General features: G+C 37.1%; 1 protein-coding gene across 1 annotated transcript; it reads right to left on the bottom strand.

Moving 5' to 3' along the window:
- Positions 1-177: 177 nt before the first annotated feature.
- LOC141907702 (sodium-dependent phosphate transporter 1-like) lies at positions 178-27,362 on the bottom strand. The gene is made up of 13 exons (XM_074797442.1): positions 26,314-27,362; positions 22,089-22,190; positions 20,677-20,817; positions 20,463-20,548; positions 19,902-19,998; positions 18,704-18,823; positions 17,694-17,900; positions 14,978-15,045; positions 13,494-13,716; positions 13,240-13,292; positions 5,989-6,110; positions 3,543-3,728; positions 178-2,320 (listed from the first exon to the last, which is right to left on the bottom strand). Exons 1-13 carry the CDS (start codon positions 26,597-26,599, stop codon positions 2,077-2,079), a joined length of 1,935 nt encoding a protein of 644 aa, XP_074653543.1. The 5' UTR covers positions 26,600-27,362; the 3' UTR covers positions 178-2,076.

Genomic DNA, 27,362 nt, shown 5'->3' with positions numbered 1-27,362 from the left:
TGTTATTTGACGAAAATAGGCGGAAAATGAATAATAATGATAATAATAATAATGATAATAATAACGATACCGATAACGATTCAAGACTGATCACGCACGCTCAACCAAGGTTGGTATGCGCTGCGGAAATAACAAAAACGATTAATCAGAATCATAAAACAATGAAAACGACAACCGATATAGTCAACCTAGATTTTATTACTGCATTAAATGTGTGTAAATATCAGAGCCCAAGAAAGTTTCTAACGAAAGTTATCGACTCCCCAAGCAAGTTATCAATCTGTGTGATAGCAATATGGGCTTGCAAGCATGCATACGTAGGCCTTCGCCGCGATGGAAATTGTATATTCAAGTCTATGTATATGGTCAAAAAACGAATGTGGGGAAGGGGTAAGAGCTAGTTATAATGGCACACATACGTCATGAATGGCTGAACTCTTTTTAATGTTTTCATTACATATATTTTAGAGGTAGATGCATCTATAGATGCATCTATCAGTTATTATTGATTTCTCGACTCTGATATATTATATCCAGACATCGATTTTTAAGAGGATATAAGAGTGCACCGTGAAAAACGATTGACGAGTAACGAACAGTGATGGCCCATCCTGATTTTTATCTTCTGTTTGGCCAACATTATGATGAATGACTAGATGGTTTGTCCGCCTGTATTGCACACTATCAGAAGTGGCCCAGGTTACAAGGGGGTAGTTTTGTGGGAAGAAATAAGAGTTCTTAGTAGCTATTATTAGAAGTGGGGTTACTATAGTAAATGTTAACATAACTTCGTAGGATAATAAACTACTATAGGTAGTGGTGCAGTAACTCTAGTAATTAAATACACTGTGTACAGGAAATGACGAGGCTGAACACAGCAATTGAAATTAATACGGTCAGTTTAGTTAAGCGTGAGCGGATAGCTTAAAGAATTGGGGAATGTCAAAATAGAATAAAAGTCTGAGGTTTTTGCTCGGAAAAAGAAGAAGAAGACTAGGAAACGGAAGAGAGGCTAGTTTAGAAAAGGAAGAGAGGAAGTAAATAAGGAAAATGAAATTAGAACACAAGAGATAAAAGTGTTTGTGTCAAATAACTATTTTGAAGATTTGGGAAATCCGGAGGAATCTGCCAAAGTCATCAAAATAAGATCATGCAAGATAACCCAACACAAGGTGGATGATACGGAGGATTCCACAATCTGTGTGTAGATTATGAATCCGAAATGAAGCAGATACCAAATTTCTGTAAATTTTTGAAAAGTATATATCGTTATATTTCAATAAGTTTAACAGACTTCTGTTTATCTAGTTAGTTGCTAATCAATGGTGGTAAGCTTTTAATCCGATAGGCTTGTATGCTTATCATAGACAGGTTGCCGTCTATATGTTACCATCCAGATTTTTTTAGGAGCCTATTTGAAATGAGCAGTTTAAACATTATTTTCATACATCATTATTTGCATAAGTTACATATCATAAGTTACATATATACATGATATATATGGCGTGAACGTGACTTTTCATCCCTGGATAAACCGTCAAGCCGATTTCGTCGATTCAAAGCGGCATGAATGAATGATGATGACGACGACGACGACGACGATAATTATAGAAAGAATCGAATTCGTTGCACTAATTGCATGACATGAGGTTCGGTGCGGCAACTCGGACGAGATTTCGATCATTTTCAGTGAACTTTTATCGAAATTGTACAAGCCTTCTTCATCATAAATTGGGCAAATCATTACTCTAATGGTCCGTATTTAAAATGCAATTTTCACTAATCATTCATGAAATTTATTGGTACATTTCAATTAAATCCGTTAAATCCTGGAGTGGTTGTCCATGTATCCATGCTAGCAACACCTGATGACCTTTGCTAGCAACATTGTCAAGCGGAATGCGACTGAGCGGACGTCATTTGTTTAAAATGAGTTTATCGATTGCTATATGCACAGGCGTAAACCTGCTGTAGATTTTAAGTAATAATCACGAACAAAATAGGAGCTCCAATCATTCTCAATTGGGATAGTGTCACGGTTGAATTCGTAGTAAGAAGGAATTCATTCGAACAACATCACGCTACAATTATCAATCGAAGGGCAGCGAACACAGCTGCACTTATACCGCCAGAGACCGGCAGGGTTACAATCCAAGCAAATATAATATTTCTGAACAAACGCCAGTCGACATTTTCCTTCGAACGGTATCGACCGACAGCAACCACCGAGCCAACTTTACAGTGCGTCGTTGATATGGGTATACCGACGTTTGAAGCAATCAATACTGTTAACGCTGAGCCTATTTCGATACAAAAGCCACTACAAAGGAAACAATAATGCTGATATTTTTTTCATCCTCAATCCACTTGCCATTCTGAAAGTACCTTGCAAAACTTAAAGTGCCCACCCCAACCAAACTTGGGGTCCAAGGAAACCATGCCTAACTTAGGAAAATGTCTCAAATGCTCACATTCTAGCAATTGCAATATTCAACGCCCCTGGTGACCATGTAAAAAGACCAATGACCTTGAAACTCACCAAAATCATATAGTACATCACGAGCTACAAATTTGCAATTGATTGTGATAACAAATATAAAATATGGCTAGGTACCAATATAATAAGGAAATACTTCGTTATTCTACTATCCAACGCCCTCTAGTGCCCATAAAGGATAAGCAATGACCTTGAAACTCACCGGATTCATAGAAAATGTAATGAGCTACAACTTTGATTGTTGCAAATTTGCAAAGATACCAATATAAATAGACAAAGTATATATTAGTAAATATTTAACTCCCCCTGGTGGCAAGAACAAAGAATTAGGTGATTCCATTTCCATACGAGGAGATGCATCTTATGACAGTGGCAATATTGATCAAATATCAAGACTTTGAGTTAAAAGCTCATGATATGTTCTTTAAATAGCTTTTTCCACCTTTTTTTGTGATAATTGACTGATCAAAAATACCTTCTGATGTATTAAAAAATCCCTTTAAAAATGTAAATGAAAAACCAGTAGGAAGCTACATGACTCGAGACAAAACTGTAATTGTTAGGAACAATATAAAAGGTCACAGGACGCTCATCTCAAGAGTCTAATCGCCCCAAATTTCTCATGCAGATGGGCCCTTTGGGATACAAATACAAACGAACGATCAAGGTAGTTGATTGAAGCGTCTTGAAAATGTCCCTCAAAAACTTGAAAAATTTGTAAAAAGTGCGGATTTTTGCGAACAACAATGGTTCTGACCGGACCAGTTTTTGGGCGGAAGATGTGTCTAGGGTAGATACATGTGTAGATCATATATCAAGGCATTACATTGGAGCGTCTTCAATAAACTTCCCAAAATAACTGGATTCCATCTACGGACGGACGGGCGAGAAGTGAACGCAATAGCCGTCTCAAGTTGGCTAAAAATTAAACGGCATGTGAGATAATGATAGAAACTCAAGCATGACACCCCGGAATGCGATATTCATAAATCAATGAAATAATCTAGTTTTCTACATCTCATAATTGTTTATCGTTATTTCGTACCTAGACGGAGTCAATTTGGTCAGATCTTCACCCATTGTTTTGATTACTCTACGTCCCCAGAGCCAGAGACCTACGATTATACCAGCTCCACCATAGAATAAGAGCCATATCGGAGTCGGGGCATTCTGGGTGACATTTCCGGTCTGCGCTACAATCCATAAACCAATCAACGGCCCAATAGCATTGCTGTAATGTATAAAAGAAGAAGGTTCCTATTAAAAGACGAGAAATGGAGGATTCCTGAAGTTCAGACATCCAGCCAACACTTAACTTTGTGATATACTGCTAACGTCAATTGATATGTGTTCTCCTGCAAAAGTCGGTCGTTCAACACGCCGGAACATATTTGCTTGCTAGTTTCAGCCTCAAAAATGAGGAGTTCTGGGACACCTTGGCCACTTGAACGGGGTCAGAATGATAGGTTTTAATGTTGTATGAATATTTTGCAGTTCAAATGGGTATGATGGCTGATTCCAATGTCAAACGCATGAAGTTAGATGGTCAAGGACAGTCAACACCAATGAAGATATCTCTCTTCGACCGATGTTGCACCATAGAAGATCTGATTCTTTCAACTCAAGGAAAGTGATTCAACACGATCGATATAACACTGGAATAGGTTTGCAGTGACTAACAGTTCATTTCATTTAGTCATATGTACTTTTTAGCCAATTTGGATTTGATTGTAATTGAAACTATGGAACTGTTAATAAAAGACAAGTAAGACAAGTTGAAAAAACACACAAAATGTTATGCTTGATTCTCATGTTCAAATTTAATTCAAATTCAAATTTATTTTATTACATCATACTTACAAAGCATATCATTGGTTCATACAGTAATAAAAATTAGGACAGATCAAATATTATTACAGAATTTCCAAAAAGGCAATGAATTTCTATAACTAAATGAACATTATTTTTCTAATAACTCAGATCAAGAGTGACTCTCCCGTTTATTAGGAAACACACGCAACTAGTGAAATAGGTTTGATTTACACACATGTTGCAGGTATCAATTGTTTATCACTATAGAATTTGTAATCCATAAATAAAGCCAAAATCAACATCAGCCGGAAACCCAGACCAAATCAATTCATAATTTATAGATTGAATCTACACTACAATATATGTATTTATTCAAATATTTCAATAAAGAGATTAACTTATTTAATCTATTCTAAATCACAATACGTTCTTATCTGTAAGTTCACTCAATCTATCGACTCAGCAGTTGCTTAAGATGAGTTCTTAATAGGACAGATCCATTTTAAAGCATGTTGATAATACAGTATCATGATGTTTGAATGCCAAAATAAATGCCTGGTCAAATAAATCAATATTCGTTGATTGTACGTCCGCGCATGTTCGGTTTCAAAGCTGAATCATATTTGACGTTTACACAGTGGTTGCATATTAGGTTCGAATCTGTCAATGCATTTTATTCTATGTATCGATATTTCAATTCACTACAATTCCCATCATTCTGAATGGCTTTGCAGAAAACCCGTCATCGCTGCTTGGCAGCTATATTCAAAATTAATTTTCTTGTTATGTGTTTTGTTACAGTTTTTCAGAAAATTAAAGAAAAACTAAAGTGGGAAATCACAATGATCACCAAAAAGATCGCACTGAATATCTATGCCCATGAATGCTGCAGTCAACACAGTGCAATTGCCCGTAAATTGAGTGTCACATCATGGAATAGGGCGTACTGACGATGTCCTGTGCCTGTGGTTGCTGCACGTAACACGGATATAAATAGACCTATGTAGAGCGGTTATAATTGCCCGTGAATATAGTGGACCATGTATAAATTTGTATTATTTAATGTGTAAAAAGTGTATAGTATTCCTCAAAGTATAATTCCTCCTTGTAAAGTACAATTCCTCAGGCGAGAGTCGAATATTTGATCTGTGCGTTAGTCGTACGCTGTAACTATACGCTAACACTGCATCGTACGACATACATTCGCATGCGAGTCAGTAGGCCTATTGCAGGGGATCTGATTAAGTAAGTCAGCCCAGCGCGTTTGGATCCCATGTTGCCCTCGATCGATTGGAATTTTTCAAATAAGAATGGCTTTTAAAATTTAATCAATCGACTCTAAACGAGATAATTTTAGAGTAGCACGTAGTTTTGTGTAAGCTTTGTATCCTTTACATCTGAGTGAAGCGATAGAGAAATCATGCGCCATCACATACATTTGGAAAAAGCAAAAATGTTTTCAAATGTCTAACTACCCGGATCGACGAAAATATAAAAAAGGTGGTTGTGAGTGATATAACAAGTTATTAGGGTTTGGGTCAATGGGCTTATACAATTTTTTTTTATTTCGAAAGTAGATCCTGAATTTTTCTGGAGGTATCTAAAGGGCAACACCACCCATCGCTTGGGTCCCTGCATTATGTCGATTTATATTCACCCAGAAATTTGCAAATCCATACCTGACGTCATTACCACCATGCGCAAAACCTCCGAACACTGATGTGAGTATTTGTAAAGTCGAGAACAGAAATCGAGCTTCTAAAGTATCAGTGATTAGGGCACGTGACTTCAACCGTTGAACCTGAAATGAAAAAAAAAAAACAAACAGAAAAGGTGAAAATCTCAAGGACTAGGTGTAAGTCTAATTAACTAAGATGGGCAGGCGAGCAGTCGTGCATGCCTTGTTCCCGCTCTACGGGTGATATATGGAGGACGATTTGCCCAATATTTTTGACCTATATGAAGGTCATCTTGGATAGCCGTCAGGGCCATAGAAGTATGTAAAAAGCCTTTTTCCCACTCGTCAGTCTTTTGTAGTTTTCAACCGATTTCTCATACTACTTGGTTTGCAGGTTTCGGGTGGGTAAAAAGTAGAATCTGCTTTAAGGTTATCTAAGATGGCCGCCACTGCCAAATCTACAGTTTATGAATTTTTTCTGATTGGCAACAATCGTATCTACAAAATGCTCTAAAGGAGTTTCCATTCTACGGAAAGAAGATATGAAGTAGAGTGTTGATCGTTATTTCATAGATCTTGACGGTAGTGGCATTTAAAATGAAAGGCTTTAGAGCCATTTGGATCCTCAGATACGGTACCAATGTGCCTACACGCGATAATAATGCCAGAGGTGAAAATGTTAGGGGTCTAAAATGCCAGAAGGAAATAGTATGCACTTTATCCGTATATTCATTTCCAAAATTAAAACAAACAAGAGCCCCAAGGGGCACTATGGCCAGCCTGTCAGCTTTTCGTAAAATGGCAAATGATGCATTCTGTGGGTTTTAAATTTGTCCAAATACATTCCCAGCTCATAGAATAGTCAATCCCAGGCTAATGATTTACACAATTCAATCGTGTTATCATAAGTAGCACAGACAGTGACTGGAGCTGGCAGGAGCAAATACCTCAGATAAATCTTTTCCCTTGGTCTTATTCATTTGAATGCGGAATAGAACTGAATGTTCTTAAATTTGCTCCATAAAACAAAATTGCTGATAAACTTTGTTCAATAAAGTAAAATTGAATTGGATTTTATATTTTTTTCAGAATAAAACTTGATTGAATCTGCAGTTTGAGCACATGGCTAATTGGCATATCAAGGTCATCCAATCCGATTTGAGAAAAAGCTATTTTCCCGGACTTTGCACAATTGTCAATTATATTTTCTGTAGTGCAAATAAAAATATTCCTCCCAAAAACCAAATTAACTAAAGATTTCACAGAAATCGTTATTGAAATACAATTTTGGATCTTAAAATAAAACCCGGAAGTCAACGGTAGACGATACCGCGGGTTCACGTGAACACCTGCTGATCTCTGCGGCTAAGCCAATCATAGAGGAGTCTTTGCTTTCTGATTGACTTTTTTAAAACAGAAATCTTTGCCATCAGATATTTGCGAAAAAACTAATATAAATTTCAACGATGTCCTCTTTCAAAATTCAGCTTCATGGGGGTTGGAGAGTGGATAACGCTCTAATGAATGATTTGTATGAATATATGCTCAGTCGCACAGTCAAAGAGCCATTACTCAGGAAACCATGTCATTTAAATTCGCTCCATTTGTATAGTAATCGGCTCAGCCTACGGTTGGCACAAAAACCAGATATCTAGTCTAATGTTTTCAGCACAACTTTTGATTCTATACATCATAACAAACTAGTTTTCTCAAAATCTTCTGATAAACTATTCATTTAATTGTTCATTGGTTATTATGAATTACAACAAGAAATTCATTGATCTAGAAATATGTTATGTCTCAACCAAATTCATTTTAATTCAATTAATTTTCCAGTTTCCAATAATCGAGAAATGTGTTGTATCTAGATGCCATAATCATATTGTCCAGTGTGAATGTTCTCTTGTCTCAATTGCCTATGAGTAACTTTTTAGAAATAAATTACTGATTCACTTTTAATTTCAATTAGGTTTATTTAGAAGTATTTTATATCTAAACTGTGCATTCAATATATGACATCTAGTGTAAATAAGAATATCATGTCCAATGTTAATAAATTTTCATGTTTGCTTAATCATCTGCATATTTCCTCCTAGCATTTCACGTGTATTATGATTTTCCTCTAATCTGTTTACCCCTGGCATTTTTTTGTAGTGGCATTCCTCCCTATGGCATTTTTACCACCAGCATTATTACCTATATTCCAATGAGCCTATCCTATAGAATTTATAAATTATTATGATTAATTAGATATCAGCATGTTTTATCTACTTCATTTGAAATATTGGTTAGTTATCTAAATGAATATTTACACGGAAGATATTCATATACGGAGGTAAATTTTGATAAAATTTTTATATCAACACCTACATAAGACCCTTAATAATAAGAAAAAAATTGTTGAGTCTGTCAACATGAAGGCAATGCCAAGAAAATGTATGAAGAGATCAAAAGCAGTACTGGTAAATGTGGGTTTTCATACTCAAAGGACGAAGAAAAAAATTTTTAATCATTCAGAAATAACCATAATTTCAAAAACACACAATTTTCATCTAACGTTAAAACATATATATCAAAATAGATATTTCATATTTTTTACGAATTAATTAATCTAAAAGATGAAACAATTTGTATTAATCTAAATTACATAGGTTTGAAAATTGGTATTTTGTATTAAACTCTTTATGGTTTCCTTTATTTTCTTTCTGCTTGACCCTTTAATATGAAAACCCACATTTAGCAATATTTACAAAACTTACTGATATAAATATATATTATTACATATCTAATCAATATCATTCAATAACTAGACATACGTAGAGAATACACCTCGGCCAGTGAGTGAGTCATGTAGAGAATTCAAGATTGTGATAGGGTACGTATTCTTAACACTAAGTTTCATCTCACAAAATGAGTTTCAATATGACTGATAACGTATACGCGTCAAACTCCTCTCCAACCTTTAATACACATAGCAAGTTATACGAAAAGCTATAAATTCTACAGCAAGAACGACATCCAAAATGCTACTTCATACAGAAATTTGGTTGCTTTCGTTAAATCTATATGTCAAAAATTGGGCTCATTCCCTCCGATCATAAGACCACCATTCAAGTATAAAGAAAATCAGCAAAAAAATCTACACCTTAGAATAGTAACAAGCTCCAAATCGGCTATTTAAGACACCGATTTAACTGTGGCGGCCATTTGGACAACCTACTTACATCGAAAACGGTAGAGTTCACCCGTCTCATGCCTTCAATCCACATACCAAGTGACAAGAAAATCCGTATAAGACAATAAAACTCAAGAACAATGAAACTCATCCTCCCATCATTAGACCACGGCTTAGTCCAAAACGGTGCTTCGACGCGGCGCGTTGCCGTGGCGTGTTGCGGCGGCGCGTTAACTATTTGGATGCGACGCGTTGTCGTGGAATAAAACTGCAGGCCTGTTCTAGAAATAGAATCTTGCTTGGAACCATGTCTTAGGTCACCTACTTTCCGTCGTTTATAGAATACTTTCCCTGTAAGTGCCGGCATGGATCTTTAAAACGTTTCAATACAAACAAACAAATAATCCATGGAAAATCATGTGGTGTCGTTTAGTTAGAACACGCGTAATTCACTCCTGCATTCACAGGTGACACTAACTCCGCGTACAAGATAAAATGTATATATTTAAGCTGATGAGAGGTGCTCGAAAGTATTTCTACAGAAAAAACAAAATTTCAAGTGGTGGAATAGCCACAATCAAACGTGGAGAGAGAACGTGCGACGATAACCCCTAGGGTGAGATCGAAACGTCGTGCTATTGGGGTGATAAATTAGTAACGGGAAAGGAAGCCAGAGTTCGGGGCAGTGGCTGCGGTTAGTAAACAACCTACGCAAAGGTTTACGTCGCACATAAGACATTGAGTAGAAGATAGGTGAGAGTGACGTAGGTATCTACGTAGGGAGGCTGGATATAGCAGCAGCTTTGAGCTCTGGTAAGTTCAAGTTGTAAACATAGCGCCGTGAGGTAGGAATTACGGTCAAAACGTCCTCATGTCAAAACGTCCTCGCGCCAAAACGTCCTCCGGTCAAAACGTCCTTGTCTGTATTAGGGGCCTATGTCCTCTCCCACACTCAACAGCCCAATCAACAGTAGTGGGGAGAGGGCGGCACCTTTAGGAACCTTGATGTTTTAAAAAATCTGAACTTTTTTAGATGTATTTAGACCCCTCCTCCGATAGTATGTAATTAGTATGTTGTAAATAACGTTTGTCTTATGTTTTGAATACTTTTATTTTCTGTTTTTGTAAATATTGATCGACTGCCTCATACGCCAAGGTCATATATTTAGCTTATAACTCGGATTTAACAGTAGTAATAACTATATGCACTGACGGAATTTATTGTATGATAAAGTTATTCTGGCGTGAGTGAGGACGTTTTGACTGACGAAAGTGAGGACGTTTTGACCGACAAAAGCGAGGACGTTTTCACCGGGTATGCGAGGACGTTTTTACCACAGGGGCTCGTCACGATAGCTGGGGGTCTAAAATCAAATATTTGACCCAGTATCCTAGGTACCACCTATAAAAAAAGAAAACGGAGCTAACATTTTGACATACAAGAATTGACCGTCGACACAATCCAGATCGATCCGATTAATACGCACTTTAAGCGTCACTGAACCGCCATTGATGGTGTGACGTCACGGTCTCTAAGGACTGAAAAATTTGCGATACGTGATTGGTCGACTGAATATGTTAATTAGCTAGCGTTGCATGCTGGGATTTCTCATGACGTCACGCAGTTAATGGCGGCCGGAATGCACTTGGAAATCGTATTTATCGCATCAATCTGGATTATCAGCTCGCCACTCGCCGGTATCGGAACGGATTATCAAATCAACGCATTTTTCAATAAGGTCAGTTCATAAGCTTTCCAGGGATGTATGATATGTGATGATTTACGTCCGGGAACCGCGTCAACTCATCGTTTTTCGTCCGAAATCGACTACTCCGAGACGTCCTAGTAATTCTGGCTTTGGCTATTTTGACTCGTTTTTTTCGGGTTTGAGTCGTGATTTATCGGGTGTCTCTCGACCAATTAAGTCGGGAAAAGTCTCAAACGAAAAAGTAACCTCTTAGAAATGAAACGAAGCTGATTTCGTGCGAATCAGTCGATAGGTTACGAAGTTATGAGCGATTGAAATGAGACGGTCAATTCTTGTATGTCATAATGTTAGGCCACACCAAAAGAAAACCCTGTTTCACGGGCCCGACCGACCCGATATATCGTCATTTCAAATAATAATTTCCGAAAAAAATAAAATTGCCTACCGAACCTATTTCAAAATTGTGGATGAAATAACTATTTTCAAAAATATATATGTGGCCGACCGACTACAAAGCTCTCCATTCTCGTAAATTTTTTATCTTTTTCGTGAAATCGTGATGTCGGCACCGAGAGGACATGATAAAAATATCTTATTACATCGGATTTAACAATTTTATTCTGGATATGGTACTTGTGTGCTCAGACAACGTTGCTAATCAGATATTGATGACGACCTTGGATTGTTAAATTCCAGGAATTCCGTATACAATATATTATACGCCTATTCAAGATTTTGATGTTTTTCTTTTTATAAACAGTTTCCAAGTGTGAAATATAATACATAAACATCAACTTCCCTTTATTATTGTGGTCGTCTAGCTGCTAATCATATCTTTAACTGGAAATTTGGTCCCGTAAAAAATTATTTACGGCGACCTACCCACTGTCAGAAGAATACCCGAAATTTTTTTTTTTCTATAAGTATAAGTATAAGTATTTATTCACATAATAGATTGAAACAAAGCATTTAGGTATACATGTATAATATAAACAGTGTAGCAATAAATTATGCGAGGGCTTAGGAAAAGCCAAATTAACGGCTTAAACAAGTCCTTTCCCCTCCACAACATACACACCTCACACCCTCTCACAGCAATCATTCACTCGTTACACAATCATACTGAAAAAGTAGCATAATAAATCTAATCAAAAGTAATTAGATATATTATGATAAAAAAAACGAACAAAAACCAAAGGCTAACATGCTAATGGGCTCAGTAATTACTAATTAGATACGATTGAAGGGATTTGGTGAAAGTATTTAGTTGACTTATAGATTTTAGTTTAGTTGGCAGTGCATTCCAATGTTTAGGTCCTTGAATTTTGATCGAGTTAATTCTGAGATTCAGTTAAGCGAACTCGATGTGCAGGTTTTTGGGTCGACGTGAGGACCACCTATTACAAGTAACATTGCGAAAATAGAGAAACTCTTTAAAAACTGAGGGCAACAAATTATGTAACTGTGAAAAAACAAATGTGACCAATTGAAGTTTATAAATATCATGCAGTTTTGGAATACCCAATTTCTTAAAGATCGGCGAGGTATGCTCGAGCCAATCCGAGCGTGTTATAATCCTAATTGCCTCTTTTCGAAGTACAAGTTAAGGTTGTAAATTCGAAATACAAGCGTTCCCCCAAATGATATTGGAATATTGCAAATGTGAATGAACAAGACAAAAGTAAAGATTTTTTGACACTATAAAAAGAAAAAAAAATTCCCTTCCGACCTACCCATTTTGGTGATTGCCCCGCCCGAGAAACAGGATTTTTTTTGGTGTGGCCTTTTCTTCCCTTTTCTTTTTTGACAAGTGGTACCTAGGATACTGGGTCAAATCTTTGATTTTGGACCCCCAACTATCGTGACGAGCCCATGTGGTTTTGACATGAGGACGTTTTGGCCCGATACTTGAGGTATAACATACGTACAAACCCTTTACATAGCTCGGTGGAATAATGTGACGAGAGAATACGTCACATGCTGTACCGGGCTATGTGGAAGTATACGTCGGGAGAAACATTAAAAGTTTTTGATTCAATAAATTATAATTATTGTTTAAGATACTTTAAATCTGTAAATAGTTACAAGTTATATAATATTTCGAGTATACATTTTTTCTAGATTGACCAAAAAAAGGACATTAGTATTGCCTGTGCAGGATGCGAACTGTGTGAAATGCCTGTCTGCATGCAAAAGCAGAGATACAAACAGTAACGACTGAGTAAAATCGGACTACCGCTATAAATGATACAGAATTTGGAATACTGTAAAACAGCGTATCATCAACGGGGCTCCTATCCACTGCATACCGATACCGTGGTGTAAACGACAGGGAAATATACAATGTTGGACGACAACCTCAACTTACTGCGCGATTGATAGAAACTATTTCATTTTCTTGTCGTTTTCTCTCAAGACGACCTAGAATTTAAAATCACCAGTAATTTTAATTTTCAAAAGGTCGATATGGTAAATGACTATTCATTGACCCGAGTCTATAAGCTATTGATGAGACCACAATTGAGTGTGGAAATTGTGAATTCTAACGAAAAAATATACTAGTACATCAATTTCGTGTCAGATTCGATTAGAATAAATCAATCGATTGTAAAGGATAATTACCTGCTTTGTCCTCGTAATGTCGGCCGAATTCAACTGTGTTGGGATCGTCAAGTGTAAAACTCGTTGAACGTTGAGGAGTACTTGAAGCACTATTTTTGTTCGGTGTTGTCGGTACGGATAATTTCGGGCCGACCTGCCACGCGCCGGTAGTCCCCGACTTCTTTTTATTCGCCACCAACTCTCTCGCCGAGCCTCGTTTCGATCCACGCAAAATGCCATCGTGCTAGAAATAACCCTATGTATATTAGATACTTGACATGAAAATATGAATGATTGATTCGTATCAGTACGTTGGTAGTGATTTGGTTCTTCATTTTGACCTGAGATTTTACGCAGGTGGCATAATGTACCAGGTGACTGGATGGCTGGATAACTGGTCGACTGGACGACTGGATGATCGGATCACCAGCATCATGGCTGTCATCCCAATCTACACCATCTCTATTCTTGTGATCATCAAATTCAACACCACCATCAACATTATATCTGCATCATCCCCACTAGTGTGGCGGGCCTTCGTGCCGTGGCTGCGTGTAGCGATGCCATCAGGTTCGAATCCCTGTCGAGGGAGGATGTACCGTACCGATAAATCAACCGTATTTTCGTGGTGTTTAAACCACAGGGGTTTGGTGATGGGCTTGGATTTTATTTACGGGTTGTTGATAATCTCGCGAGAATGGCGCTAAATATGAACTGCGAATAAATTCAAAATATCACGGAAATACCTTGTGTTTATATTGTTTATTTATCCGCTATAAAGTTTCGGTAAACAATTGGTCGTTAAGAATCATTATCAGGCGGTCGTCACGCTTTACTATATAAAACCACAAGGGATGAAACGCCAGGCCTCCGCTGTACTTAAATTTTCAGCCAGAAAGTTGGGACAGTCACGTGACATTCTGATGACGTCATCGCATTTAAAACTTCAACACGAAAAGTTAACATATTCACAGACCAATATCAATTGTCAGATTATGATTCATATGAAATAAATAACTTATAAGGAATAAATTATGACGAAATATATAATTCATAGTAAAAAAATGCATTTGAATGTAAGTTATTCTCAAATATTTTTCGTATCATAGTTTCCATCTTATATGCTTCAGGTTCGCGTTCAGTCAAATAAGAAGCGTTAAGTCACGTGACTGTCTCAACTTTCTGGCTGGCACAACTCTGAAGGCGTTTCATCTCTTGTTCTTTTATATAGTAGCGTGACGACCGTCTGATAATGATCCTTAACGACCAATTGTTTATCGAAACTTTATAGCGGATAAATAAACAATATAAACACAAGGTATTTCCGTGATATTTTGAATTTATTCGCAGTTCATATTTAGCGCCATTCTCGCGAGATTATCAACAACCCGGAAATAAAATCCAAGCCCATCGCCAAACCCCTGTGGTTTAAACATCGTGTCCTTGATGATAGACCAGTTCTATGTCCTTTCCAGATATGCGTAGATAATCAAGATTAGACATACCTTTATCAGTGTGTCGTGTTCTGGAACTTCCACTTCGTCATGTCTTTTCGTAGCTGTTGGTGGATGGTCTACAGTAAAACACGTATAATTCAAAAGCTCTCTGAGCCAGAACCCATAAAAGAATCCACAAAAAGATGGATTTTCTAAATCTCAACATGTCGTCATCAAATTGGCTTCCTAATGATCGATTCTACCAGGTGGTCGGGTTGTCCCACCTCCCTGACCATTATCAAACTGAGAATAAGGCTACAAAGTAAATGACTAGTAGCTTTCTTCAAATATCATACGAGAATGGTAATATACTTCTTCATGGAATGGTCCGGGAATGGTAGTATACATACTAGCATCAATGAGTATACATAAGTACCAGCATCAATCATTTTAAGCTAGTTCTTATCTATAGAGTTAACTCTAAATCTGTCACACGAATATAGTATAGTACCCTGTCCCAAATATCTCAGATCAGTTGCTCAAAAGTCAGTAGTCAATACTAAATGTAGATAAAGTTTATCGTCACTCAGTTATCCAGCACTGGATAACTTTTCCCATCTGAGCATTTGTACTAAAGGTTCTGTGGCGTAAACGCTATTCGTCTCTCCAGCTATGAGCGTTAGTGTTTTAGTGTAATGGGTCCCTAATCGTCTTGAACTATGTTTACTAAAGTATACGCCGAGGGGCCTTGGAGTATTTTACGTCCTCTCCGTCCAGCTGATTACGATTACGATTTATTTACCATTTCCATGGTATATGGATTTGACCACTGGCAGATACCGCCTCTAGCAACATACAGCTGTACTATTCTGCGTATTATTGCGTTTATTCTCGACAAGGAATGAATTCAAAACGACAAAGGAGAGGTACGTATGGCGTAGGTTCATTGCTAACTGTGCTATTCTAAAACACCACGCAACAGCTGATCGTCCATTAACTATTCTAAGGGTGGTATCCCTTAGTGCTACTCTACGGAAGCTCAATACCACACACTCCTGGGCTAAAATTTGCTAATCTCTGCCAACAACACAATAAATGCTTTTCTTGAATGCTGCTGCAATTGGCCAGAAGTCATTCAAATCCTGTTCTAACTTCGAAATGAGGCATGCAACCGACTATGTCTATTTACAAAGTTGATCACGAGGCTACGACTCCTTTGGAAATAAGATTTTTAATATAGCTGCAACGCAGAGATGACAGGTTTTCAGCATTAATGATTATGTTAATTGAACTACTTGGCAGCAATTAAATTCGTTTTTAAATGATTTGTCCGAATTGTAGTCCGTAGAATTCAATCGGTGAATCAAACTATTCACGCATGGCAGCCAACCAGGCAAACACATGTCAAAAACGTCAGTTAATGAATAGTATCTCGCAATTTGTCATACTTGTGAACTGGAATTCAGTGACAAAAATATAAAAATTAAAAAAAGAAAACTAAAAGGATCTTTTGATCTTGATTAAGGCCCTGTTTATTACAGCCCTACAACCATCATTAAGTCAACAAGGCTCATCTTCTATTTTAAATTCAGATACCGCTTGTAACCTACTTATTGATGATTTGAAAATTCGATGAAATTTTGCATTATTGGAGTTATTCAGCCAGATCTTTGAGTCGCTGCTTAATGGAGAAAAAAACCATTTCTCACTTTCTTACTCTATTCGTGCTATATTTGTCCTTAGCCTAGGATATTTAATAGATCGCGAAGTTGCGGAGTCCAGTTCGCCATCACTGGATAAATGCATATGAAAGGCTGAATCCAGGAACATGTCTATCCCACTATTTTTCTCAAACGTCCACTTGAAAACAATAAGCAATTTACGATATCGACTACTTTTTCAGTAGTATACATTTAAAAGCAGTCGCTCTGAAATAGTCTACCTCCTATCAATGTGGCTGTTTTTTCATAGTGGTCGTCTACTGCGGAAAATTGACTGAATTAAACCATCCGTGTTTAGATAGTGAACACAAGCAGTAGTAGTCAACTATAAAACCACCCATTTGTAAAAAGTGACTTTGTGATAGAAACTGATAGAAACAGCTACTTTCAAAACACATCTTTTCAGACACATCATACCTTTACCCGACACACCCGACACATAAATGACGGGAGTGTCGGGAATGTCGGAGTAAATTTGATAAGCTTGACCGAATCACACCATTTCAACATTAGTGCAACTACATCCATGCACTGTTTCACCAGATATTGGACTTGACCCGCCAAAGCTCCTAGTGCATAATCGACAACACTATGATTACATAATATAAGTAGCGGAGTCATTGTTGCTGAAAACTTGTTAACGTTACTACGCATCTTTATTCATAAGTGAGATTTTAACTAAAAATTAAAGAATGCTACCTACACTTCATGAATCTAGCCTATTATAACTTTGCTCGAATTCCTTAGTGGATAATAAGTCTATATATTTACTGAAAGTTATGATCAATTGAAACGATACAATTCATTTTTTTTCTCGCTAAACAAAAAGGTAAAACGGTATCAGTTGCCCGCCATCAATTTTCATGGAATTCTAATGTATTTCATTTTTTAAGATCAAATGACTATCAAAAGCCTATCCAAACGCATAATTCAGCGCCCAAGATTTTAAGATCCATGGATCCCAGTCGATTACTCCCGTGTCGAATAGAATATGTAGTAAGTCTTAAAAATATGTGCACTCAATGAAAAAAAAAAACAAAGTAGGTTGTACTTTCTCTACATACCATGGTTATTAACAATATCACTGATGTCCGGAATTCTATGATTCATATCGTTATTTGCGTCCAAAGACGTCGTCGACATTCTCCGAGAACCGATCCTGGTATGTGAGGTTGAGTTTCTAGCACTACTATTCAGTCCTGTCGGTATATACTCAACCATTTCAGTAATGTTTTCCTCTTCTTCATTGGCGCGGATATACTCGCACTTATCTACCAATTGATTAATTGATCGATTAATTTACAAGTAAGAATTGATTACCTATGTCTTGTTAGTATGTAATCATCGTTAAGACATTTCGTAAAAATAGTTAGGCCTAAATATACTTGTGTTTGTTTTCAAAACAAAACAAAATTAGTTATTACTTCAATCAATGAAACTAATTTTGACATTCATTGACATTCATTGCGTTCAACCAATATAGTTAGTTACACTCTATTAGTTCCTTTGATGGTCATGGATTTATGTATTTTCTCAAAATGGCAATAATCTACAAGCGAGGTGACGAGAATATGTTAGCCGATTCATGTCATATATTATAATACGTGTGATGTCCATTGACAGAAATCATGTAAATGTAATTTTTCGGTCGGGCCATTAATTCATTCAGGACTTCCAGGCAAAAATTCAGATTTGCGTATTTTATAGCCTGGTCACTTTCGACACGACGAGAATCGTACATCACAAGTTCATGCTCGTTTTTCGTTAGTGTACTTGTCGCTAGATAGAGTGCTGGCACCTGATCGAATATGGTTGCTGGATTCAGGTAGCACAATCACCGAGAACCGATTTTGGTGACGGAACATGGGGTAAATGTGGCCTAATTCCTGATTAATTAAATCTAAGAATGCCCCTTACTAGGAAGTTAGCAAATCATTCTGTCTGTCTTATAGCAAACCAAATGATTCTACGTAAATATGAGTATGCAAGTCATCCTGCTTTTCCAATATGGCCTGAATCGGCCGACTCGTCGCGTCCCTCGGATTTAAAAAAATCTCAAAATCGCAACTGTTACCTTTAATGATGCGTCGTTGCCACGGTACCACGAGAAACATGACGATCACGAGACAGATGGCACCACTGCCAAAACTTATTACAAACAGTCCCCATAGCGGTATTTTATCAAATCCGAGCACTGTTCGAAAATTCAAAATAAGACTACATGATTGTATCGTATTAGGTAAATATTTGGTGGTATTGTAATGAGAACACGTAACCCTTCGGGGGTGTTGAAGACGTCACGCGTGACGTGTCAATCAAATTTGCAGTCAAATGGCATTCACACGTGACCCATTACTTCAGGTAGCTCGCGTTCACCTGATAGCCAGTATGACGCACTGTTACGTCATATCTAAGGTCTATTGCAAGGGAAAAAACTTTAACAACTTACTGAATTTATCAAAACTGCTTCCAAATACCGCTAAGCAATTTTTGTATATGTCGTTGTATATTGCACATGTGTATGTGTATGTATGTATGTATGTATGTATATATATATATATATATATATATATATATATGTATATCATTCATTTGTTGATTATCTGTTTATAAGCGAATCGATGTATGTCAATCATTTGTTGGTTATCTGTTTATATGTGAATCGCATTAACTATTGTAATTTATTTCAATGAACTTTGATTTTGTTTTTGTGCTCTAAGCAATTGCATTTTTGTCGAGCAATGAAACTTATTCTATTCTATAATCAATTTGCATCATCAATTCGATAACCGTGGCAATTACAATCACAACATACTTATAGTTTAGTTTATATATACAACTGGGCGCAAGCAGACAAAATACAGTACATAGAATCAAAATTGACGCTATCTAGGTTTTAGTTTATTAACCTCTCAATTTAACGCATGTCTATTAAGTTTAGTACACCTACATATCCTTACAAAGAATTACTGACTGATCATTTGTTCTATTTCATCACGCACAGTTTCTTTAAGTTTTATTGTTTCGGATTTTTTTACTGTAAACTACGTAAGCTACCACGATAGCTAAAAAGTTGCCTCAATTTTGACCTTGAAAACATTCAAATATAATATATGTCGATAACTATTAAAATTGGTTGGAGGTTTAAGACCGTAAAGTTCGTATTGAATCATCGCTTCGGAGAATTTAGACGGCTATTGAGGAGCCGACTTCCTAGAGTGTAAAGTTGGAGCTATGAAGGCCCTTCTAGCTCACATATTGGGAATACTTACTTGGAGGTCCCTCATAGAAAACTGAAAACACGTTTATAACTATAGTCAAAGCGTAAATGTACGGAAGCGTTTTCAACCCCGGTTCTAACTGATCAGGCTGAAAAAAAAGATAACGGGTATGTAGATAATGATCCAGTTTTATCGACTGGTATCTAGCCGACCACCGTTGTTGTTTCATAACAGGAAACATGAAATAGATGATAGACCATTTTACAGAACGAATTCAAATGTAAAGTTAAATCATTTTGATATGACTGGATTATCGTGCTGCACGGAATTGCTAACAACAAAAATTTGAATACAGACTTGAATTTGAAAACATAATATTCTGTTACATAATCGGAAGTTGCTATCACTGCGTTAAAACATAGCAACCACGATCATGGTCAGGTGAGTTTATACGTTTATTCATAACATGCCGAAGTGCCAGTTTTTGTGGACAAGTTTCATTCGTTTTTTATTCATTTTAGATTAAGTGGCATTTTATATTCATAATCATTATCAATCAGCATGTTAGCGTTGCCCTTTAACTCGTTTAATTGACATGTCGGATAAACTTACCTTAAGTAGAATGAATTTCTGTATGATGTAAAATATTAGAACAGATACGCCCCCAGAGAGAATTGGAGAAATGATCCACGATACAACTAGAAATTTGAAAAAAAAGAAATGAAAACATTAATCAAATGTATTTTGGAATATTCCCTCCCTCCCTCAAGATAGCGAGCATAACCGTTTTCCTAAAAAGGTTCGAAACATAAATATCGTTTCTTACCTATAAGTCCTATTTTCATCCAGTTCAGCCCACGAGCTCCGTTAGCTACAAGTGCGAATCCCAAAGCGGCTCCCACTATTGAATGAGTTCCACTCACTGGGACTGAAAAAAATGTCGCTAAAATCATCCACACACAGGATCCTGCAAATGAAATGAAATCATTGGTGATTAAGATATTTTAACCTTGACCTTCGACCCTAGAACAAAATCAGTATGGCACATCCTCTCTCCGGTTATAATCATGCTATGAAATAGCAATGTCCTGCTATCGATGGTTCTTCTTGAATCGCATTTTACGCGCAAATGACTTCTACTGACCTTGACCTTTGGGACCCAAAATCAATAGGGCATCCTCCAGGCGAAATCAAACTGATATAGCATTGTCCTGCTATGAATGGTTCTTCATAAATTGCATTCACAAGGTTTCACATAAATGACCTCTAGTGACCTTGACCTTTGGACCCCAAAATCAATAGGGCACATCCTCTACCTAGGGGCAATATCACTATGTAATAAATATCATTGTCCTGCTATCAATGGTTCGTCTTAAATCCCATTCACAAGGTTTCACATGAATGACCTATAATTTCCTTGACCTTTGATCTTTGGACCCAATATCAATAGGGCACACCCTCTCCCTAGGTTTAATCATAAAATGTAATATCACATGATATCACATATTATGATAGTCCTGCTATCAACGGTTCTTCCTGAATCATGTTCACAAGGTTTCACATGAATGACCTGTAATAACCTTGACGTTAGATCCTTGGACCCCAAAATCAATAGGGTACATCCTCTTACTATGGGTAATATTGCTATGTAATTTCTGCTATCAACGGTTCTTCTTGACAATAAACTAATTTTGACAACGTAATACCATAGAACTATAAGCGAAAGGGAAGGCCAACTCCGTGACGTCACTACACATTTGCCTTTGTTATTTTCGAAATTGATCAGCGTCCTCACCGGTGGCGATAAACAATAGGTTCTCGGAAATATCGATTATATTAATCTCTGCGAGCATTGAACATTACCGTTTTTCAAGATTTGGTATTAAGACTTTTAAACCTATTGTTTATCGCCACCGGTGAGGGCGCTGAACAAAACACAAGATTACTAGCGGTGCCTAGCGGATTTTTGAGGAGTCGGCCTTCCCGTACGCTTATAGTTCTATGGTAATACCTGAAGCCGCGTTCATACGATAACTAGTTAGACCGGTCTGAATGGGTCCGTACCTGGTCCGGTCCAAATTTAGACGGGACCAAATTTTGGTGAGGGTTCACATGGCGTTTTGACTCGCGTTGATAAAATCGCTTGTCAAAGGGCCCATTAGATGTCACCATCTGCTAAATAATTAAGTGGGTAAGCAGCTTATAAGAGAGTGATTACATGGTAATGTTTTAACTTACCGGTTAGCGTGGCTACATTTCCAACCATCAGCACTCCTTCAGATCCGTTGTATGGATGAACATCAATTATGCCTTTTCGTATAGTGTCCGACACTTTGGAACCTGGATGAAATCGAAAGGGATTTCATGACGTTAGGCTCAATAGAAAAGGCTTATAATGCATTCTCTCTTAGAGTTCAAAGCAGCAAAAATGTCAAATCATTTTTTTGTACAGGTCGGAATGCTTTTTGAGTACGACTCAGGATTGTGATGTAAGTTCACCTGACATTGCAATAATGAACCTTGTATAAATTCTTATAGAGTGATGAACCCTATATTAATTTAATGATCCCTATCTATTCTGTTGAATATTTCTATCGGCCGAGGGTAGCTAGCGTAGCTCTAGTTAATCATATCCCTGGAACCAAGAGACAGTGTTGTTAATGAATCGAGAAGATACACAATATCCCTGTAAGATGAATAACAAAAGAAATCCCCACGATAGATTCAGCAAAAAAAGTTCTTTAGTAAAATGATATATGTTTCTAGTACTGTTTCGGCTCAATGCCATTAGCCATCATCAGGCATTAGCTTTCCCTGACCCCTTTTTGAATAAAGCTCTGCAGAGAGCACGTCGTATCCATTGGTGCAAATCTCAAGCTCTGCGCACTCGTCAAACCCATTGTCGTACCTGTTGTCCCTTCATTGAAAATCAAAAACGCCTTCATTCGTCTATCTCCACAACAAACAACACGTTTTCAATAACAATGATAAACTTAGTCATAACCTAACTCATGATTCCTCCAAAACGGAACGTCTGAAAATTGGTGAATATAAAATCCCCTGTAAAGTATATGATAAAAATATATTGGGGAAACGGGCCGCGACCAGCGACCAGCGCGTCCGACAACACAAACCGACCTTAAAAAGTTCCAACCCGTGTGGAGAAGCCAATCGTGTTTATGATACCAGTCACAATTTTGACTTTGAAAACTCAGCTATAATGTTTCCGTGTCCTGATAGAACTAAACGTCACATTATAGAATCTGCCGCGATCATTGAATATTTTAAAAATTGTGTAAATTTGAACAATTGTTATGTATTTTTTTGATCTCTAAATTTTTCGCATCACTTGTACCCCCATTATATTAATTCTTGTTCCTTCCACTCACTCACTCACTGCATGACTTTCATGTCCTTTCTTTTTCTTTTTTTCTGAATAACCACAAATTTTAATCAATTTTAAAAATTACTCCAATTTGTGTTATATTACCCCTAGTTTTCCGTTTGCCTTCTTTGTTTTCTTCTTTTGTTTCCGGTTTTTGTTTTTAAATTACCCGGTACCTCAATCTGTATTATCTTTTCAACATTTTAATCATATCATATCGCTCACTTATCCCTTTTGTGTGATTCTCTTATGAATATTCTGTTAATTTGCTTTTGTTCTCAGTATGCCCGATGATGGCTAATAGTATTTAGCCGAAACTTTGCTTGAAATATATACCACAAAATGTAACCATATAAACTTTCCTTTTCTTGCCGAATCTAGGGATTTCTCTCGCCAGTGAGAATGAAATACATACTTTTAACAACAATATTTAGGGTACATAGATATTTTACTATTAAACTAGATTTCTTCATAGAAATTTTCAAAACTACGATAATACGTATCATTTTAATGAATGTTGCTCGGTAAAAGTCACAGAATGATGTCATTTTCATGCACGTAGTTGGTAAAAGTCACAGATTATCCAAGGTGAATATTGTGAAAAACACCACGGAAAATTTGAAATTTTTGAAAACTATTTAAGTTTTTCTTGATAAAGATATTGAAGTATTTTATAACATACTGCTGTGAAATCAAATTTGGAGGATATTTACTGGGGGATTTTTACCGGGGGGAATTTGTTAATGTTGGTGACAAAATTTAGTTTCAAAGTTTTGGTTGAAAATCCCATTTAAGTAATAACGGTGGTGGCCATTATGAAAGGTTATGAAAATCCGCCAGATTTTCAAATGTAAGGGGTGATTTCGATTGTTTCTTGGGATTACCTATTTCCTATTACCCCAAGGTGACTTCTCCGTGCCATAGGGATCCTTCAAAATGGGTGTTTATTCGACAACCAGTTCCATAGTCATATCTTAGACTGAAGACCAGTTCAAGACTAGCTTAGTTCTTTAGCCAATCTAACAATCAAAGACCAGTCTAAGATTTAAGACTACTTTTGTACTTGAGTCACAACTGTGGAACCGGCCCTAGAAGATATGGGGAAAATCCATTTTTCGACCTCGTTACCATGGTGGCAACATATAATTAATATTAACTCATTGTGAACGATCATGGAATACTACAGTAATAGAAATATTAATACGATCTTCTTATTCCACTGGTTATGTCAATAATGCGGGCAATCTACGCGATGCTTTAGGCAATTGCAACAATCGCGAGACTAATTTATCATACGATGTACCAATAACAGTGTTATATCATTATGCAGAATATTTCCACGAAAAATTTGACTGTCTATTACGTAGTACTGGATAGCAGCGGTCACCGGCAACACCGTTTATGAGCGCCATACAATTATCTTATAGCAGTTATAGGCAACAAATCGGTACCATTTGAAATAAAAAGTCAATATAGAATACATGTATTACAAACGCAAGTCATAAGGAACCACATACTTATGATAAATACATAAGTAAGAATTATTAGTTTTGGAACGGCAAAGGTCTTCATCGGTAAGAGCGTGCACAGAACTATCGGACTATTTACACGTAGAAAACGACCAAAAAAATATAAAAATGGACAAAATGATCTTGTAATATAGCTATTTCCAGAATCTCATTGTATTAAATTAGGCAGCCAGAAAAATTCATCCCAATCAGTCGCTTGCCGGTTCAGACTGAATGGAAGATTGTTTGAATGAACCGGAACCGAATTTCCAATTATGTACTTCGATTTTAAAATATTCTGTTTACTCGACCGCCGATCACACATCTATATCTGTACTTCGATTTCCGATTTCAAAATCAAACCCCCTGTTTCGCTCCCGGCAGGTGTGGTGGGTCTGTAAGGGACACTCAATCGAAAAATCAAACAAAATTTACCAGCCAAATAAATAAATAATGGGGACAATCCCTATTTTAAGATCGAAAAAAGAGCTTGCACAGAGGTAACAGTTTCGAGCTTATAGTACGTATGTCGATAAACGACTCCCCATGGTGAAGTATTGGACGCATCAACACTACCTCTGAGATGAAATATTTGTCTCGACCACAAGACATACGAAGAGATGAATTGTAACGTTGGTATTCACATTTATTCTACAAGCTGAGTTGCCTGCGCTCTGCTCGCGAGAGCGAACCAATAATTACAACTAACAAGTACTTCATACACACAAAAACTCATTTGTGTGGAGCATGTTGGGAACCTGCCAAAAAGAACGGCAGGAAAACTAAACTATTCGACAATTGGAGGGAAATTCCCGACAATATTATTTATTGTGTACAATGTACGACTTTCTAAAATCCTTTTTGTCATGAATTCATAAGCTTTAGCCTTCACAATCGCACCCATCGTTAATTCCTTACCTGGACATTTTAACCGAAGGCACGATCATTTCCTTATGAACATTTTTGTTTTGTGTGCGCATTTGTTGAAAGTCGATGCTCGATACCCAACGACGCGCAGTTACCTCTCCTTAAATGCCCCCATTCATTTCTTTTAAAAGCCGGACGCTAAGTAAAGATGAAGCAGCATTCATTTTTGTATTGAAGTAAGTTAGCAATTAAGGATCTGCGAATTGAACGTGTATCGGCACTAGCTATGTGTGATCATGGATTCTTAAAAGTTTTTAGTTTCCATTGTGTGGTGTAACAGATTAATGAATACCGACTGCATTAACTGCATAAAAATTCACAAAATAGATTAACCATAATTAAGAATAAGTAATTAGTGTTGGCCAAAGAAGGCTATCATCTGCACAAACAGTGGTGTGGTCGCGGTATTTCCAACGATCCTGACACGTGAATGAAGAGGATAATTGGAGTGTCAAATAATGTTCGTAGACCCAGGTAACAGATAGATTCTTGCGCATAAATAAATCTGCGTCCGGTTATAATTCATGCAATTGGTTAATAGCTACTCAAATAGACCGGTTTCATTTTAATCTAAGAGTTGAGTCATTTATTTCTTTGTCAATGAATGATTGTTATGGCTGAGGAACTGAGTGGTAATGCTTACCGATTAAAATGGCGCCTGCTAATTCGAATACCGAGGCGATGGCGCAAGCCTTATAGAGAGTCAACACTTTGGCACCGACGATCGTTCCGAACGTGTTCGCCACGTCGTTCGCTCCGATGCCGAAAGCTAGCGCGAACGCAACCACGAAACCGACCACTACCATCCAAATCCAGTCATCGCGGATGAACTTATCTTCCACTGACGTCAATGATGTCGCTAGTGATGTCGCACTGTCGGCAGCAGCTGACGTCAGGCCGTTGGCTATTGTCGTGAAAACACTAGCCATTTTTGTGTCATCTATTTGCACAATGGAAATATAAATTCGGACAGAGTATTGTACGCTTCCAATCTTAAATCACCAAGGTTTTTCGGTCAGTGATATCGGTATTATCAAGAGATAATTTAAAAGCCCGAAATTCGATCGATAAAGTTTTATATGCGCGCGTGCAGGCTTTGGCTACGCCAAACGCACTATATTAGTCAATGCAGTTCAAGTTCATACACAGCCGCACTGGTCGCACCTAAAAGTCTAGTCCGATTTATGATATTTATACATAAATAATTCATTAAATCCGAATATTAATTCCACTGGGCAACAACTTTTCGAAAATTGCGATATCTAGAGCGTTGACCAAAAGATATAAAATGTCCATATATCTTAACGATTCTATTGTGCAAAAAACTAGGAATTGTCGTTAGAAAAATAACTTTTCCACAATCAAGAAAACATAGCTTTTCCCATAATGCAGGATGTGAACTACGTGGGGTTAGGTTTTTCGCCTGGTTTTTCTTACTTTGTCATATCCAGCTATTTGGTCTATCCAAGTTAATCAGTTTTTGTATCCTGATAATCAAAGTTGTTGTTGTAGTTCAGTTGCAGTTTTCATGTCACCAGTCGGCTTTCAATAAAAAGAACTATCGCAACGCTTTAACTTATTTCCTTGCGGAGAGTGCTGTCAGTCCAACCGCTGGGACTTGGACACTTTCGATCCTAATTCAGTCCCCGAGTTACCTACAAATGAACTCTGTTGTGAAAAACATGCCCAATA

The sequence above is a fragment of the Tubulanus polymorphus genome, chromosome 6 (assembly GCF_964204645.1).
Source record: "Tubulanus polymorphus chromosome 6, tnTubPoly1.2, whole genome shotgun sequence".
Lineage (NCBI taxonomy): Eukaryota > Metazoa > Nemertea > Palaeonemertea > Tubulaniformes > Tubulanidae > Tubulanus > Tubulanus polymorphus.
The sequence above is the reverse complement of the archived record's forward strand: the minus strand, read 5'-3'. Positions and strand labels throughout refer to the sequence as shown.

Coding starts and splice junctions, on each gene's coding strand:
- LOC141907702 (XM_074797442.1), bottom strand. CDS start 26,599: ATGGCTAGTGTTTTCACGACAATAGCCAACGGCCTGACGTCAGCTGCT. Junction 20,818..22,088: donor AAATGTAGCCACGCTAACCG/GTAAGTTAAAAC, acceptor TTTCATTTGCAG/GATCCTGTGTGTGGATGATT. Junction 3,729..5,988: donor CATGGTGGTAATGACGTCAG/GTATGGATTTGC, acceptor TATACATTACAG/CAATGCTATTGGGCCGTTGA.